General features: G+C 44.0%; 1 protein-coding gene across 2 annotated transcripts in view; it reads right to left on the reverse strand.

The window, feature by feature from the left end:
• Window positions 1-357: 357 nt before the first annotated feature.
• Window positions 358-17,057, reverse strand: part of LOC109864341 (laminin subunit beta-1-like) — a 38,244-nt gene continuing 21,544 nt past the window's right edge. For both annotated transcript variants that reach the window (XM_020452069.2, XM_031798683.1), the window contains 13 exons: window positions 16,329-16,553; window positions 16,041-16,258; window positions 8,808-8,904; window positions 4,080-4,449; window positions 3,737-3,921; window positions 3,379-3,620; window positions 3,033-3,239; window positions 2,654-2,798; window positions 2,240-2,447; window positions 1,860-2,001; window positions 1,339-1,515; window positions 1,055-1,214; window positions 358-911 (listed from right to left, as the gene is read on the reverse strand). In XM_020452069.2, coding sequence (XP_020307658.1) covers window positions 775-911; window positions 1,055-1,214; window positions 1,339-1,515; window positions 1,860-2,001; window positions 2,240-2,447; window positions 2,654-2,798; window positions 3,033-3,239; window positions 3,379-3,620; window positions 3,737-3,921; window positions 4,080-4,449; window positions 8,808-8,904; window positions 16,041-16,258; window positions 16,329-16,553 — 2,513 coding nt within the window. In that variant the 3' untranslated portion in view covers window positions 358-774. The remainder of the gene's footprint in view (window positions 912-1,054; window positions 1,215-1,338; window positions 1,516-1,859; window positions 2,002-2,239; window positions 2,448-2,653; window positions 2,799-3,032; window positions 3,240-3,378; window positions 3,621-3,736; window positions 3,922-4,079; window positions 4,450-8,807; window positions 8,905-16,040; window positions 16,259-16,328; window positions 16,554-17,057) is intronic.

Raw genomic sequence — 17,057 nt, forward strand, 5'->3', positions numbered from 1 at the left:
TTAAAATGTAGGAAAATGATAGTCTAGTTAAGCCTACAATGACAGTGAAGGTTTCAGTTGGCAGAGTGAACAGCATTTTGCTACAGTTAAAAGTGATAGAAGTACATTAACCTGCAACTGAGTTGGGTTCTATAAGGCAAAACTAAGCTGAAATGGTGTCTGTGCTGCTACTCCCTAGTGGTGATGATAATGCAGTAAAGAGAGGGTACAGTTTTTTCAAACTGCCACTAGGGGATAGCAAACACCAAATACTGTACATTTCAAAAGCTTCTCATTTTAGGTAGAGATGAACTAGGCAATGTTGAGGCATTTGTTTTGCAAAATTGGAACAACAAAATAAATAGGGAGTGGAAACTATTTAAGATGCAGTTGTTACTTTATATTAGAAGTTCAATTACAGCAGTATGTTGATGGGTACAAATCGTATCATACAATTGAATAGTCTCTCTTTTGCATTGATCCAGACACACTTTAGTATCGTTACAGACAAGATTATACAAATATTTCCATAGAATCTGAAATCATGAAATCTATGTGCAGTCTAATGATTAAAACATGTATTACTTGTGATAGCTTATATGGCTTAGAAACCATTTCATACAGAAACAGTTTTTTTTTTAAATGAAATACTTGGTTCTTAGTGGTAAAATACTTTTGGTCTTTGGAGTCTCCTGAGTGGTTGTCATATCTCTTTGGCACTTAAGAAGGCATCGTCATAATCTCTGGTATGACATCAGGGTAGGCATTGCCAGGGATGCTGTTGGCATGGTTACCCTAAGAACAGGTGCTGTAGATCATGACTTTCTGGCTGATGTCATCGAGCAGCTGGCGTGCCGTTTTCTCCAGCCCGGCCAGCTGACCTGCCTTGGCCTCTAGAGTACGCTGGTTGGCTGCATATGACCTCTCCAACTCTGCAAACACACAGTGATGTCATTAGAGTGTATGTGTGTGTGTTTGCATGCATGCGTGAACGTGCTCTTGTGCGTGCATGCTTGTGTCGTGTGTGTAAACACATTGGTTTGTGTGTGTGTGCATATATGTGCATGTGCGTTACCTCTGAGTCTCTGTAGTTTTCCACTGGTCTGGGTGAGCAGCTCCTTGGCCTCCTGCTGGAGTAGCTCCGCCCTCTTCTTGGCATCAGACACGCCCACTGCCTTCGTCACCACCAAGTCCTCCACAACACTGTACTGACCCTTCACCTCCGAGTCAAAGTCCTACACACAACAAACACACACACACACACACACACACACACACACTGAGAATGGGTAACAATATCATTGGCAGGTCAAATGCTGGGCTGTGTGTGCGCGCGTGCGTCTATCTATGTGTGTGTACCTGCAGGGCCCGCTCTGCGTCCTGCTTGGCGGTCTCAGACAGTCTCTCAGTGTTCTGTGTGCGGTGGCTGGTGTCCAGGCTGCTCTCTCTCAGCAGAGTCACGTCTCTCTCCAGCTGCAGCAGACGCAGTGTGGCATTACTCAGACGCAGCTCTGACTCCGCAGTCTCCGACTCCACCTATAAACACAAACACAAACACGCGTATTGTTCTTCAAAATTCTATTTTCCCTAAACCGAACCATAAGCCTAACCCTGATCTTAACCCTAACACTAACCTTAACCCGTAACCTTAAACCTAACCCCTCTTAAGCTTAAAATAGCCTTTGTCCTCATGGGGACGTGGGAATTTTCTTTGTTTTACTATCCTTGTGAAGGACTTTTGGGGAATTTTAGGTCCCATCAAGGATAGAAGAACCAACACACACACAATACACACCTTTAGAGACCTTGCATGGAAAGTGTATTTATACAAATCTCCCAAATTTTAGACACAATTGAAGCGCTGGTCACAGGTGACTTACAGACGTGATGAGGTCAAGTGTACCCCTGGTGTTGTTGTAGGCCTGCTTGATGGCGTCGATGGCAGCATTCTGAGCATGCTTAGTTGTATCCAGAGCCTCCTTCACCAGGTCAGCTGTCTCCTTCACCTCAGACGCCTCCTGACTGAGAGACAGAGAGGAGATTGTATGTGAGTGTGTGTCTTATCAATGTGGTTCAAGTGAGTGAGTGAGTGAGTGAGTGAGTGAGTGAGTGAGTGAGTGAGTGAGTGAGTGAGTGAGTGAGTGAGTGAGAGAGTGAGTGAGAGAGTGAGTGAGAGAGTGAGAGAGAGAGAGAGAGAGAGTGTTAGCCTGTGTTTGTGTGTGTGTGTGCATGCATGAATTCATGCATGCGTGCATCTTACCTGGCAGTGCGAGCCTGCTCCAGCAGCCTCTCTGTAGTGTGTATGTCGTTGGCACTCTGACTGAGGATGTCCTCCACGCTGGTGAGGGTTCCCACCCTGTCTCTGATCTCCTTGGTCAGGGCCTCCAGCTGCCCGGGCGACGTGGGCATCTTCAGGGCCAACACCTCGTTCGACACCGCTTCGATAACCTCCACGTTGGCACGGTCGTCTGTCACCATGGAAACAGAGCCAATTAAGACTCAGAGAGCCATTCACAGGTCACAATCAATTCGAATCACAATCATAACCAATCACTCACATGGGGAATGAAGAACTGGAGCCCTGATTGTCTATGAATCAGGGATCATTTAGTTAGTCTGTACAGTACGTTGAAAGATTGAGGCCTGGTCTTTGGAAAAATGTGTGTATACTCACTAGTGAGTAGGTCTCGTATCTCCTTGATGAGGCTGCGGAGCTGCTCGTTGGTGTGCTCCACTCCATCTCGGCTCTGGTTGGACTTCAGCAGCACCTCCCGAGCACTCAGCTTGGCCTCGTCCGCATGCACCTTCACCTCCCACACCTAGAGGGCGCCACAGTACACGTTAACTCAAACACTAAGGTAAACACTCCTCGCTTGTGCCGGAGCAAGCAGATATTCTATTTTCTCTAGTTACTATGATGATAATGTAAGATGACCTGATTATATTCATGTAGGGCTGAATCATAACTAAACAACAGCTGTACTACACAAAGTTATATTCATGAATCTCAAGTTAGGATTCGGCCCAGAGTGTAAAAAAACTACAGTTCCCACCATTCTAGAGAGCTTATCCACTTCCTGCATGGTGGACAGGATTTCCTGGTCGAAGTCCTTGGCTATTTTCAGAGTGCTTTGTGTCTGTGTGACCAGACCGTCACACCCGTCTCCACCACAGCGATTGGTGCCGTCCTCCGACACACACCCCACCCCTCCACAGGGTGACGCAGCGCACCCCTCCTCCCCACCAGCCGCTCCACATGTCTGCACAGAGAGAAAACACACCAATCGGTTTAGAGCACTAGAAAACAAGGGACCCATTCAAAAAGCATTGTGGTGAAGAAGTGCGATAATAATTGACTACTGATTTTTTAAATGTAACCTTTATTTAGGTCAGACTTACCTGCTTGCTGAGCTCTGATAGGTCAAGAGTTTCGAGCTCCATGGTAAGCCTCTCCAGTCTCTCTGTGCGTTTCTGTTGTCTCAGGTCAAACTCCGCCTGGTTCTGGTTCAGTCTGGCCTCCGCTTCGCGCCGTAGTGTAGCCGACTGTTCCAAAGTGTTGTCGGGGTAACTGGTGGTCTGATTGACACGGATCTCCGCCTTCTTAGACTCCAAGTGGGCATCGGTGATGGTGTCCATCGCTCCTGCCATACACAAATAAAACACACATAAACAGGGGTGTGTCAGAACTAATAATGATGTCATGCATACTATACCCCCTCTCTCACCCTCTGCCCCCTTTCTCTCTCTCCTCTCTCACCCTCTATGTTAGAGTTCTTCACAGTCTTTATGCGGTCTCCAATGTCTTTGACTGTTCTCTCTAGCTCTTGGGCCTGCTCTCTCAGTGTGTCCAGACTGGCCTCAGTGTAGTTGGCATTTACAATGAGACGGGACAGGGAATCCTCTGAGACGTTCAGCCTCTCGTTCAGGTCTGCCACCATCTCACTGTTGCAGACGCGCGCACACACACACACAAAATAGTATTTTCAATAGAGTTGACATAGACTGATCATAACATCAAGGATACAAACAGAAACCATTGGTGCTGTGGGTTTCAATGTGTAAATGTGTGTATGCAAGCGCACGTGTTTGTGTGTACATACGTGACCTGCTGCATCATCTGTTGTACATCTTCCATCTTCTGTATAGCAGGGTTGTTCTCTACTATCCCACTGATAGCATTAGCACTAATCTCCAGACTGCTAACGGTGTCTGTGTACGGCGCCGTCACCCCATTGGTCTGGAGCTCTGTCACATGATCCTTCAAACGCTGCGCCTGGTTGGTCAGTTCCCTTACCACGCTGTCCCACTCGCCGAAGCACTGGTGGCATCGTTGGCAGGCGGGGAACTCCCCATGGTACCCTCTGGCACACTGGTTACACCGGGGTCCAGAAACACCCTCCACACACACACACTGGCCGGACGAACGGTGGCACTGCTCGCTGGCGATACCACGCAGGTCACAGTCACAAGCTGGAGGGTGAGGGAGAGAGAGAGAAAGAGGAACAGGAGAAGAGAGAAAAGGGTTAAACACATACCTATACTTGACTTGAGGTGAAAACAGTGGTGATGATGGAAAGGAAATGGGGGTACAAGGAAATGAACTCATACTAATATGAGAACAGGTCTGTGCCCTTTAAAAGCCACCCTAGGAAAACAGAGGTACTGAAAAACTATATTATTAACGGCTCAACAGTCCTGCGCTGAGTGTAAATGAACGCAGAGGTAGCCTTGACCTCTAAACTCTATCCCCCTTTTGACCCCCCCAGTCTGAAGCACAGCAGAGACAAGCCCTCTAACCTCTAAAGTGTGAGGAGAAGGAGAGAAATAGTGTTGGAGTAAGTCAGTGAAAAAATGTGAGGAATGGAGAACAGGAAAGGGTGCATATAAGCGGTTAGCACCCATTACTGTTGCCTGAGCTTTTGAAGAGGTGATTGATGCACCAAAAAAAAGAATGATTCAACATACAATTATAAAGCAACCAGCTGAGTTTGCTCAACATTTGGTGTACAAACTACTAAGAACACCTGCTCTTTCCATGATATAGACTGACTACGATCACTTATTGATGTCACTTGTTCAATCCACTTCAAATCAGTGTAGATGAAGGGGATGAGACAGGTTAAAGAATTATTTTTAAACCTTGGATTGTGTGTGTGTGCCATTCAGAGGGTTAATGGGCAAGACTAAATATTTATGTGCCTTTGAACAGGGTGTGATAGTATGTGCCGTACGCACCGGTTTGTACCAAGAACTGCAACGCTGCTGGGTTTCTCACACTCAAAAGTATCCCGTGTGTATCAAGAACGGTCCACCAACCAAACAACATCAAGCAAACCTGACACTGTGGGAAGCATTGGAGTCATTATGGGCCAGCATCTCTGTGAAACACTTTCAACACCTTGTATGTCCATTGAGGCTGTTCCGAACAGGTAACACGATAATCACAGCCACGTGCGTGGTAGGGTTGCGACTGTTGCAATGACCGTGGGATCTTAATTCACACACACAGGCGCCGTCGTCAAGCCTGTCACTTTACCTCTGACCTCTTAAATCAGACCATGACATGATCCTCTTAACCCAGACATGGTGTCAAACATTTCTCTCTTTATCTCTCTCTCTTTCAAACACATACACACACACACACATGCGTGCAGTATACACACAGTGCGCTGAGAGGGCGAGGACAGCGACAGGAGGTCAGACTAACTTTACAGGGAGTTTGGGAATACTGCAGGAATTCCTAAACCACAGGAATAAGATCACGATTAAGACAGGATTCCTCTGATTTCTGGAACATCTGGCTCTGATTCTCACACGAACCAAGGAGTTATTCCCAGAAATTCACTCTCAAAATCTCCCTCCTCTCTCTCACCGTCTCTCTGAGGGTGAGCCAACTTCTGAGATATACATTTCTCCAGATGCAGTGATTGATGGAAACTGGTCTGTTTGTCAGTCAGTTGTTCAGCAGACAATAAACCATGTAGAGGTGTCGACAGGGAGGAGTAATTTAGAGCCAACTAACACCACACTGGTGACACACATGCACACACTGACACAAGGACAGACATACGCACGAATGCACACATACACCGACAAGCATTTCGCTACACTCGCATTAACATCTGCTAACCATGTGTATGTGACAAATAAAATTTGATTTGATACACACAAACAAACAAAACAGAGACGGACACAATGTCTTGGAAATTCAATACTGAGAGAGATTTGGTAATTTATTCCAACAATCCTCTTTATTTAATATTGATTAATTGTTTCAATAATGGCGCTGGTCGAACCCCCACCCTTGAGTGTTGGACCGAGTAACCTAACCTTTACATAAATGCAGAGTACTATATATAGCTGAAGTCGGAAGTTTACATACCCCTTAACCAAATATATTTAAACTCAGTTTTTCACAATTCCTGACATTTAATCCTAGTAAAAATCCTCGGTCTTAGGTCAGTTAGGATCAACACTTTATTCTAAGAATGTGAAATGTCAGAATAATAGGAGAGAGAATTATTTATTTCAGCTTTTATTTCTTTCATCACATTCCCAGTGGGTCAGATGTTTACATACACTCAATTAGTATTTGGTAGCATTGCCCTTAAATTGTTCAACTTGGTTCAAACGTTTTCTGGTAGCCTTCCACAAGCTTCCCACAAAAAGTTGGGTGAATTTTGGCCCATTCCTCCTGACAGAGCTGGTGTAACTGAGTCAGGTTTGTAGGCCTCCTTGCTCACACACGCTTTTTCGGTTCTGCCCCACAAATGTTTTATAGGCTTGAGGTCAGAGCTTTGTGATGGACACTCCAACACCTTGACTTTATTATGCTTAAGCCATTTTGCCACAACTTTGGAAGTATGCTTGGGGTCATTGTCCATTTGGAAGACCCATTTGTGACCAAGCTTTAACTTCCTGACTGATGTCTTGAGATGTTGCTTCAATATATCCCATAATTTTATGTCATCATGATGCCATCTGTTTCATGAAGTGCACCAGTCCCTCCTGCAGCAAAGCACCCCCACAACATGATGCTGCCACCCCCGTGCTTCGCGGTTGGGATGTGGATCTTCAGCTTGCAAGCCTCCCCCTTTTTCCTCAAAACATGACGATGGTCATTATGGCCAAACAGTTCTGTTTTTGTTTCATCAGACCATAGGACTTTTCTCCAAAAAGTACGATCTTTGTCCCCATGTGCAGTTGCAAACCGTAATCTGGCTTTTTTATGGCAGTTTTGGAGCAGTGCCTTCTTCCTTGCTGAGCGGCCATTCAGGTTATGTTGACATAGAACTCGTTTTTACTGTGGATATAGACACTTTTGTACCCGTTTCCTCCAGCATCTTCACAAGGTCCTTTGCTGTTGTTCTTGGATTTATTTGCACTTTTCTCATCAAAGTACATTAATCTCTAGGAGACAGAACGCGTCTCCTTTCCTGAGCGGTATGACAGCTGCGTGGTCCCATGGTGTTTATGCTTGCGTACTATTGTTTGTACAGATGAACATGGTACCTTCAAGGCGTTTGGAATGAAGGATGAATCAGACTTGTGGAGGTATACACATTTTTTGGGATTTCTTTTGATTTCCATGATGTCAAGCAAAGAGGCACTGAGTTTGAAGAGAGGCCTTGAAATACATCCACAGGTACACATCCAATTGACTCAAATGATGTCAATTAGCAGAAGCTTCTATAGCTATGACACCATTTTCTGGAATTTTCCACGCTGTTTAAAGGCACAGTCACCTTAGTGTATGTAAACTTCTGACCCACTGGAATTGTGATACAGTGAAGGAAATGTGAAATAATATGTCTGTAAACAATTGTTGGAAAAATGACTTGTGTCATGCAAAGTAGATGTCCTAACCGACTTGCCAAAACTATAGTTTGTTAAACACAATTTTTTTTAGAGTGGTTGAAAAACGGGTTTTAATGACCCCAATCTAAGTGTATGTAAGCTTCAGACTTCAACTGTATGGCTGACTCTAACAATGCTCAGTCATGGTTGGTTCAACCCCCCTCATGCAGATTGGGGCCTCATAAGCCACTCTGGCTTCATCCTGTCGTTATCTGCACATGGGTTGTTGTCTTAACCCCACCCTGACTTAGTTTTCCAGATGCAAGGATGATTTTGAGACAATGAGTGATAGTTTAGGAGTAGAACAATCTCTAGTAAAACACATTATTGTCTATGGAATGCGGTCTTTAACCCATTTGTCAGCTCAAGCCATCTCCAGTGACCATACCACATTAGCTGCAGGGAACTAGAGTGGAACCCATGAAAACACAGACACTAACAGGACAGAAATATCCTCCTATCTATTAAGCATGCTAACTGTTAATATCAAACTAATCAGGTAAATATGTCATTTTTCAATCACAACATGCGTACACACAATGTTAAAACAACATGGATGCATGAAAGCCAATTCAGTATCTCCAGAGACATCCACTCTGCTGGAGTCTGATAACACACACACACAGAGAAAACTGCAATGCTACAACAACAAAAAACATAAAACCCGGCTTCCAGCCCAGTCACTCAGGGGAACCACCGGTCATGAGAACGAGACCATGAGAGACTGTTTACTCAAACTCTAAGAGACAGATTCAAAAACACACAGAACCCCTCTCTAAGAGTGTTTCTCCAGACCCCAGTAAATTCAGAAGGAGACCCACTAGGAGAGGAAGCAATGACACACTTAGATACCCTGTTGCACGTGTTTCAGCTTCATGATGCACACAAGTTTAAGGCAGTCATGGGAACAAATCCACACACATACTTTGTACTTTCCACTGACACTCATAATCCCAGCCAGAGAAACTTACCTTGACATTTGAACTCAGGATCTCCCCAGAACTTATCTCGGCATTCGTTGCATTTTCTTCCCCCAAAACCTGGCCTGCATGAGCACTGCCCCGACAGCTAGAAAACACACAACACATCAGCATTATGAACATGCAAAATACACTGAGTGTACAAAACATTAAGAACGCCTAATATTGAGTTAGGTGTTCCCCCCCCCCCCCCCAGCTTCAATTCGTCGGGCATGGACTCTACAAGGTGTTGAAAGCGTTCCACAGAGATGCTGGCCCATGCTTCCCTGGACTCCACTGCTTCCCACAGTTGTGTCAAGTTGGCTGAATGTCCATTGGTTGGTGGACCATTCTTGATACACACAGGAAACTGTTGAGTGTGAAAAAGCCAGAAGCGTTGCAGTTCTTTGAACAAACAGGTGCGCCTGGCACACACTACCACACCCTGTTCAAAAGGCACTGAAATCTTTTGTCTCGCCCATTCACCCTCTGAATGGCACACATACACAATCCATGTTTCAATTGTCTCAAGGCTTAAAAATCCTTATTTAACCTGTCTCCTCCCTTTCATCTACACTGACTGAAGTGACTTTAACAAGTGACATCAATAAGGGATCCCAGCTTTCACCTGTATTCACCTGGTCAGCATGTCATGGAAAGAGCATAATATTTTGTAAACTCAGTGTACCATCTCTAGGTTAGAGGAGAGTTTCCTTGCTACACACTGTACAATGGACAGTGGCCTGTATTGTATACAGAGTCCAAGAGTAGGAGTGCTGACCTAGGATCAGATCCTTCTGTCCATATAATCTTTTTCAGTATAATCTAAAAGGGAAATCCGATCCTACATCAGCACTACTATTCTGAAACTATTTGTGAATACGGTCCAGGGTGTTTGCAGCACAAAAAAAACATGTCTGTATTACAAAATAATAATGAATTACTATTGGGTCTAGCTCTCTCCTGTTCTTAGCCCATAAATGGTTGATGGAGTTTCTCTGTCTCTGAGTGGAATGTTTGTTTAGCAACCCAAAAGTGTATTCTAAGCTTTCCTTCCTCTATGGAACTCAGCCAGTAAACACACTACTCCTGCTGACAGTGTTTCCCAACCAGGAAAATGGTGTGCTTTCTAATCAGAAAAAACTGAGCCCAAGCCCTAGTTACATGTGCTATCAAACCGCTGCAACTTATACAGAACGCAGCAGTCTGTCTGTTTGAAAACCTTCCCCAAGTTCTCCCATATCACCCTGCTCTGCCGTAAACTCCACTGGCTTCCAGTTGAATCTCGCATCCCCTACAAGACCATGGTACGTGCCTACGAAGCAGCAAGAGGACCCCTCCCTACCTTCAGGCTATGCTCGAACCCTACACCCAAACCCATCCACTACAAGACCATGGTACGTGCCTACGAAGCAGCAAGAGGACCCCTCCCTACCTTCAGGCTATGCTCGAACCCTACACCCAAACCCGAGTACTCAGTTCTGCCACCTCTAGTCTCTTGGCCCTCCCACTGCTAAGGGAGGGCAGCTCCCACTCAGCTCAGTCAAAGCTCTTCTCTGTCCTGGCACCCCAATGGTGGAACCAGCTTCCTCCTGAAACTAGGACAGTAGGGCCTGGCCATCTTCTGAAAACATCTGAAACCATACATCAAATACTACTTCAAATAGTATCTTAAATAATCCCACACACCCCCACCAGCAAATCGGCTCCAAGGTTTTTCAAATGTATTTTTATGCATAATAAGGAGATATTCGTGACCGTATACAAAAGTAAACAAGGTTTGAAATGATTATGTTTTAGTAAAATATTATATCTGTTTGGGATTCTTGCTATCAATTTGCAGTCTACAAATGATTTGTAATTATGTTCCGGCTCCCTGACCATTCTCTCAAGACAAAATCATCCCTCAGCTAAATGTAGTTGATGATCCCTGAGCTAAAGCATCTAAACTTGAACAACCTTTTCAGTAATGGGTGCAGTATATCCAAGTAACAGATTGGATAAGGTTAGAAAAATGTATGCTATTTAGAGTTGTGTAGCATAATATGAATTAATCAATTCACATGCAAACACATACAGTGCATTCGGAAAGTATTCAGACCCCTTGACTTTTTCCACAATTTGTTACGTTACAGCCTTTTTCTAAAATGTATTAAATAAAATCCTCAATCTACACACAATACCCCAGAATGACAAAGTGAAAACAGTTTTATTTTTTGTTGAAATGTTGGCAAATTCAAATGTTATTTATATGGTGGATACAACCTTCCCAGCTCTGCAGATTCTGGTGTTAAGTGATAGATGGGAGGAGTTGAATGGAGCTGAAGGTTGGGACTGATAAAAACGAACAACAACAAGATAACTAAATGTAAAACATACTGTGCCCATAAAAGGTATATAGGTTAAGAACATTTGTGAAAGAGCACAGTTTGAAAGATATGGCAAATAGAAATCAAACCGGATGGACATCAGAAATAGATGGGAGAGATTGAGGGTAGAGGATGGACAGGAGTAAAAACAAACTAAATATAACTATTGTAAAATAGATTGTGTCCATAAAATATAGTATGTATAAGCTGGAAATACAGGCGTAAGTGTTGTTATTCACTAGTTTGCTCCAATTGGGGGAGGGGAAGAGGGTAAAGATTACACACACACACACTATATACACTACCATTCAAAAGTCTGGGGTCACTTAGAAATGTCCTTGTTTTTGAAAGAAAGGCACATTTTTGTCCATTAAAATAACATAAAATTGTTAATGTTGTAAATGACTATTGTAGCTGGAAACGGCAGATTTTTAATGGAATATCTACATAGGCGTACAGAGACCCATTATCAGCAACCATCACTCCTGTGTTCCAATGGCACGTTGTGTTAATCCAAGTTTAGCATTTTAATAGGCTAATTGATCATTAGAAAACCCTTTTGCAATTATGTTAGCACAGCTGACAACTGTTGTTCTGATTAAAGAAGCAATAAAACTGGCTTAGAGTAGTTGAGTATCTGGAGCATCAGCATGTGGGTTCGGTTACAGGCTCAAAATGGCCAGAAACAAAAACATTTCTGAAACTCGTCCATCTATTCTTGTTCTGAGAAATGAAGGTTATTCCATGCGGGAAATTGCCAAGAAATTTAAGATCTCGTACAACGCTGTGTACCACTCCCTTCACAGAACAGAGCAAACTGGCTCTAACCAGAATAGAAAGAGGAGTGGGAGGCCCCGGTGCACAACTGAGCAAGAGGACAAGTACATTAGTGTGTCTAGTTTGAGAAACAGACGCCTCACAAGTCCTCAACTGGCAGCTTCATTAAATGGTACCCGCAAAACACCAGTCTCAACGTCAACCACGAAGAGGCAACTCTTTTGCCCATCTGAATCTTTTTATTGGAAAGTCTGAGATATGGCTCTTTCTTTGCAACTCTGCCTAGAAGGCCAGCATCCCAGAGTAAAAAACTAACAAAATAGAACTATTGTAAAATAGACTGTGTCCATAAAATGTATATAGTATGTATGAGCTGTAAATAAAGGCCTAAGCGTTGTTGTTCACTAGTTTGAGGGGTTGGAGGGTTGGAGGGTAAAGGAAATATATATATTTTTAAGATATACAGTTGAAGTTTACATACACCTTAGCCAAATACATTTAAACTCAGTTTTTCACAATCCATGACATTTAATCCCAGTAATCCCAGTAAAAATGCCCCGTTTTAGGCCAGTTAGGATCACCACTTTATTTTAAGAATGTGAAATGTCAGAATAATCGTAGAGAAACGGATTTATTTCAGCTTTTATTTCTTTCATCATGTTCCCAGTGGGTCAGAAGTTTACTTACACTCAATTAGTATTTGGTAGCATTGCCTTTAAATTGTTTAACTTGGGTCAAACATTTTGGCTAGCCTTCCACAAGCTTCCCACAATAAGTTGGGTGAATTTTGGCCCATTCCTCCTGACAGAGCTGGTGTAACTGAGTCAGGTTTGTAGGCCTCCTTGCTCACACACACTTTTTCCATTCTGCCCACACATTTTTGATAGGATTGAGGTCAGGGCTTTGTGATGGCCACTCCAATACCTTGACTTTGTTGTGCTTAAGCCATTTTGCCACAACTTTGGAAGTATGCTTGGGGTCATTGTCCACTTGGAAGACCCATTTGCGAACAAACTTCCTGACTGATGTCTTGAGATGTTGCTTCAATATATCCACATAATTTTCCACCCTCATGATGCCATCTATTTTGTGAAGTGCACCAGTCCCTCCTGCAGCAAAGCACCCCCACAACATGATACTGCCACCCCCGAAAGAATGAGTCTTCTTCCGGCTGCGTGGTCCCATGGTGTTTACACTTGCGTACTATTGTTTGTACAGATGAACGTGGTACTTTCAGGCGTTTTGAAATTGATCCCAAGGATGAATAAGACTTTTTCTGAGGTCTTGGCTGATTTCTTTTGATTTTCCCATGATGTCAAAGCAAAGAGGCACCGAGTTTGAAGGTTGGTCTTGAAATATACCCACAAGTACGCTTCCAATTGACTCAAACAACGTCAATTAGCCAATCAGAAGCTTCTAAAGCCATGACATCATTTTCTGGAATTTTACAAGCTGTTTAAAAGGCACAGTTAACTTAGTGTATGTAAACTTCTGACCCACTGGAATCGTGATACAGTGAATTATAAGTGAAATAATCTGTCTGTAAACAATTGTTGGAAAAATGACTTGTGTCATGCACAAAGTAGATGTCCTAACCGACTTGCCAAAACTACAATTTGTTAACAAGAAATTTGTGGAGTGGTTGAAAAACGAGTTTTAATGACTCCAACCTAAGTGTATGTAAACTTCCGACTTCACCTGTATATATACACACACTACCGGTATATACACTACCGTTCAAAAGTTTGGGGTCACTTAGGAATGTCTTGCTCTTCGACCTTCGCCTCTCCTGAGTCCGTATGGGAGTTGCAGCAATGAGACAAGACTATAACTACCAATTGGATACCACGAAGTTGGGGAGAAAAAAAGGGGTAAAAGTACAACAACAAAAAATTCAAGGCACACTTAACCAGCATTCTGCAGCGATACGCCATCCCATCTAGTTTGGGCTTAGTGGGACTATCATTTGTTTATCAACAGGACAATAACCCAACACACCTCTAGGCTGTGTAACAGCTATTTTACCAAGAAGGACAGTGATGGAGTGCTGCATCAGATGCCCTGGCCTCCACAATCCCCCAACCTCAACCAAATTGAGATGGTTTGGGATGAGTCGGACCGCAGAGTGAAGGAAAAGCAGCCAACAAGTGCTTAGCCTATGTGCAAACTCCTTCAAGGCTGTTTGAAAAAAATATTCCAGGTGAAGCTGGTTAAGAGAATGCCAAGAATGTGAAAAGTTGTCATGAAGGCAAAGGGTCGCTATTTGAAGTATCTCAAATATAAAATATATTTTGATTTGTTAAACACTTTTTTGGTCACTACATGGATTCCATATGTTTAATTTAATAGTTTTGATGTCTTCACTATTATTCTACAATGTAGAAAATTGTAAAATAAAGAAAAACCCTTGAATGAGAAGGTGTTTTTGACCCGTAGTGTAAAACAATATGAGGGATTGGAAGTGATGCTGACAATTACATTGAAGCTACAATCTATCTGCATATTAAAGCTGATCTACCAACTATTTATTTTTTTATACAAAAGGTACACACCTGTTTATTTGAGGTCCCATAGTTGACAGTGCATGTCAGAGCAAAATCCATGCCATGACGTCGAAGGAATTCTCCGTAGAGCTCCGAGACAGGATTGTTTCGAAGCACAGATCTGGGGATGGGTCCCCAAAAAAACTCTACAGTGTTGAACGTCCCCAAGAACACAGCGGCCTCCATAATTCTTAAATGGAAGAAGTTTGGAACCGCCAAAATTCCTAGAGCTGGCCGCCTGGCCAAAATGAGCAATCGGGGGAGAAGGGCCTTGGTCAGGGAGGTGACCAAGAACCTGATGGTGACTCTGACAGAGCTCCAGAGTTCCTCTGTGGAGATGAGAGTCCTTCCAGATGAGAGTCCTTCCTGCAGCACTTCACCAATCAGGGTTTTATGGTAGAGTGGCCAGACGGAAGCCACTCCTTAGTAAAAGGCACATGACAGCCTGCTTGGAGTTTGCCAAAAGGCACCTAAAGGACACTCAGACCATGAGAAACAAGATTCTCTGGTCTGATATAACCAAGATTGAACTCTTTGGCCTGAATGCCAAAGAGTTCTGGAGGAAACCTGGAGGAAACCTGGCACCATCCCTATGTTGAAACATGGTGGTGGCAGCATCATGCTGTGGGGATGTTTTTCAGCGGCAGTGACTGGGAGACTAGTCAGGATCGAGGAAAAGATGAACGGAGCAAGGTACAGAGAGATCCTTGATTAGAACCTGCTACAGAGCGCTCAGGACCTCAGACTTGGGCAAAGGTTCATCTTCCAACAGAACAATGACCCTAAACACACAGCCAAGACAATGCAGGAGTGGCTTCGGGACAAGTCTCTGAATGTCCTTGAGTGGCCGAACCAGAGCCCGGACTTAGACCCGATCGAACATCTCTGAAGAGATCTGAAAATAGCTGTGCAGCAGTGCTCCCCATCCAACCTGACAGAGCTTGAGAGTATCTGCAGAGAAGAATGGGAAAAACTCCCCAAATACAGGTCTGCCAAGCTTGTAGAGTTTAACCCAAGAAGACTTGAGGCTTTAATCACTGCCAAAGGTACTTCAACAAAGTACTATTTAAAATGTGATATTTCCACTTTTTTTTCTAAAAACCTGTTTTTGTTTTGTCATTATGGGGTATGGTGTGCAGATTGATGAGGGGGGAAAAAATGTCATCCATTTTAGAATAAGGCCGTAACGTAACAAAATGTTGAAATAGTCAAAAGGACTGAATAGTTTCCGAATGTACTGTAGATATTGAAACAACCAATTCCAAAAGAATCTACCTGCAATAGAGCATACTGGGAAATATGATAATGACGGCCGTAGTTTTAGTTCAACTCTGGATATTAACGCCAACGCTGGGGTTCTTTTACACCACTGAGTGTTAATTGAACCCTTACAGAGTTCATTTAACACCTGAATCAACACTAGAAATGTTACACTGAAAATCAACACTAGGTAACACTGGCCAATTTGCTGTGTATAGATGGGTTGGGTGACTACACGAGGTGTGGGTGTTGTTTTGGAAGGATGGGGTAAAGGAGTGGTAAGGTGTGGCCCTCACCTCGTTGCACGACTTCCCAAAGGAGTGGGTTGGGTCACAGTCACATGTCTGGCAGCCCTGTCCGCTTCCTATGTTGAACGTATCAGGGGCACAGCGGTCACAGTTCTGGCCAATCACGTTAGGCCGGCAGGGACACTGGCCAGTCTGCAGGTCACAGTGACACTCCCCCGGGGATGGACACGCCTCCGACGTCGTGCCCACTGAATAACACATACACCCTACAGAGAGAGAAAGACAGTTACACACACACAAACACTACATACATACACACTGTCTAATTGTACTCACTCCTGCAACTCTGGGTGGCGGCGTTGCCGTAGTAACCCAGCTTGCAGCGCTGGCAGCCATAGCCCTCGGTATGGTGCAGGCATTTGAGGCAGACGCCTGTGCGAGCGTCGCAGGACCCCGGGTCCAGCTGGTCAATGTTGTCGCTACACTGGCAGGGCAGACAGCGCCCGCTGGGCACCTGGGGGTTACCGTAGTGTCCTGGGGCACACTCGTCACACCTGGCTCCTATGGAAGGGAAGGAAAGGTCAATTCCCAACTGTTTTTACACACACACACACACACACACACACACACACACACACACACATAGATCTGTAAGGAAGCAGAACTGTCCATTGGCTGCAGTATTAAGTATAGCGTCATGGCACAATTGTAAACACTCATAAAACAGTCGTAAACAGTCGTAAACACTCATAAAACAGTCGTTAACAGTCGTAACAGTCGTAACAGTCGTAACAGTCGTAACAGTCGTAACAGTCGTAACAGTCGTAACAGTCGTAACAGTCGTAAACAGTCGTAAACAGTCGTAAACAGTCGTAAACAGTCGTAAACAGTTACAGGCAGTGGACTGGCTTCCTGTTCCAGTGAGAGAAGTATCTGTGGGGTTTGTCACACACTCACTGTCTCTGTAGTTACTACCTGCCCATTATGACCAAGACCAGAGGGGATTCAGCTAGCTCTGTAATTTCAGAGAAAATGTGAACTAGGACCTGGAGAACAATGTGTGAC

The sequence above is a fragment of the Oncorhynchus kisutch genome, linkage group LG19 (genome assembly GCF_002021735.2).
Source record: "Oncorhynchus kisutch isolate 150728-3 linkage group LG19, Okis_V2, whole genome shotgun sequence".
Taxonomy (NCBI): domain Eukaryota; kingdom Metazoa; phylum Chordata; class Actinopteri; order Salmoniformes; family Salmonidae; genus Oncorhynchus; species Oncorhynchus kisutch.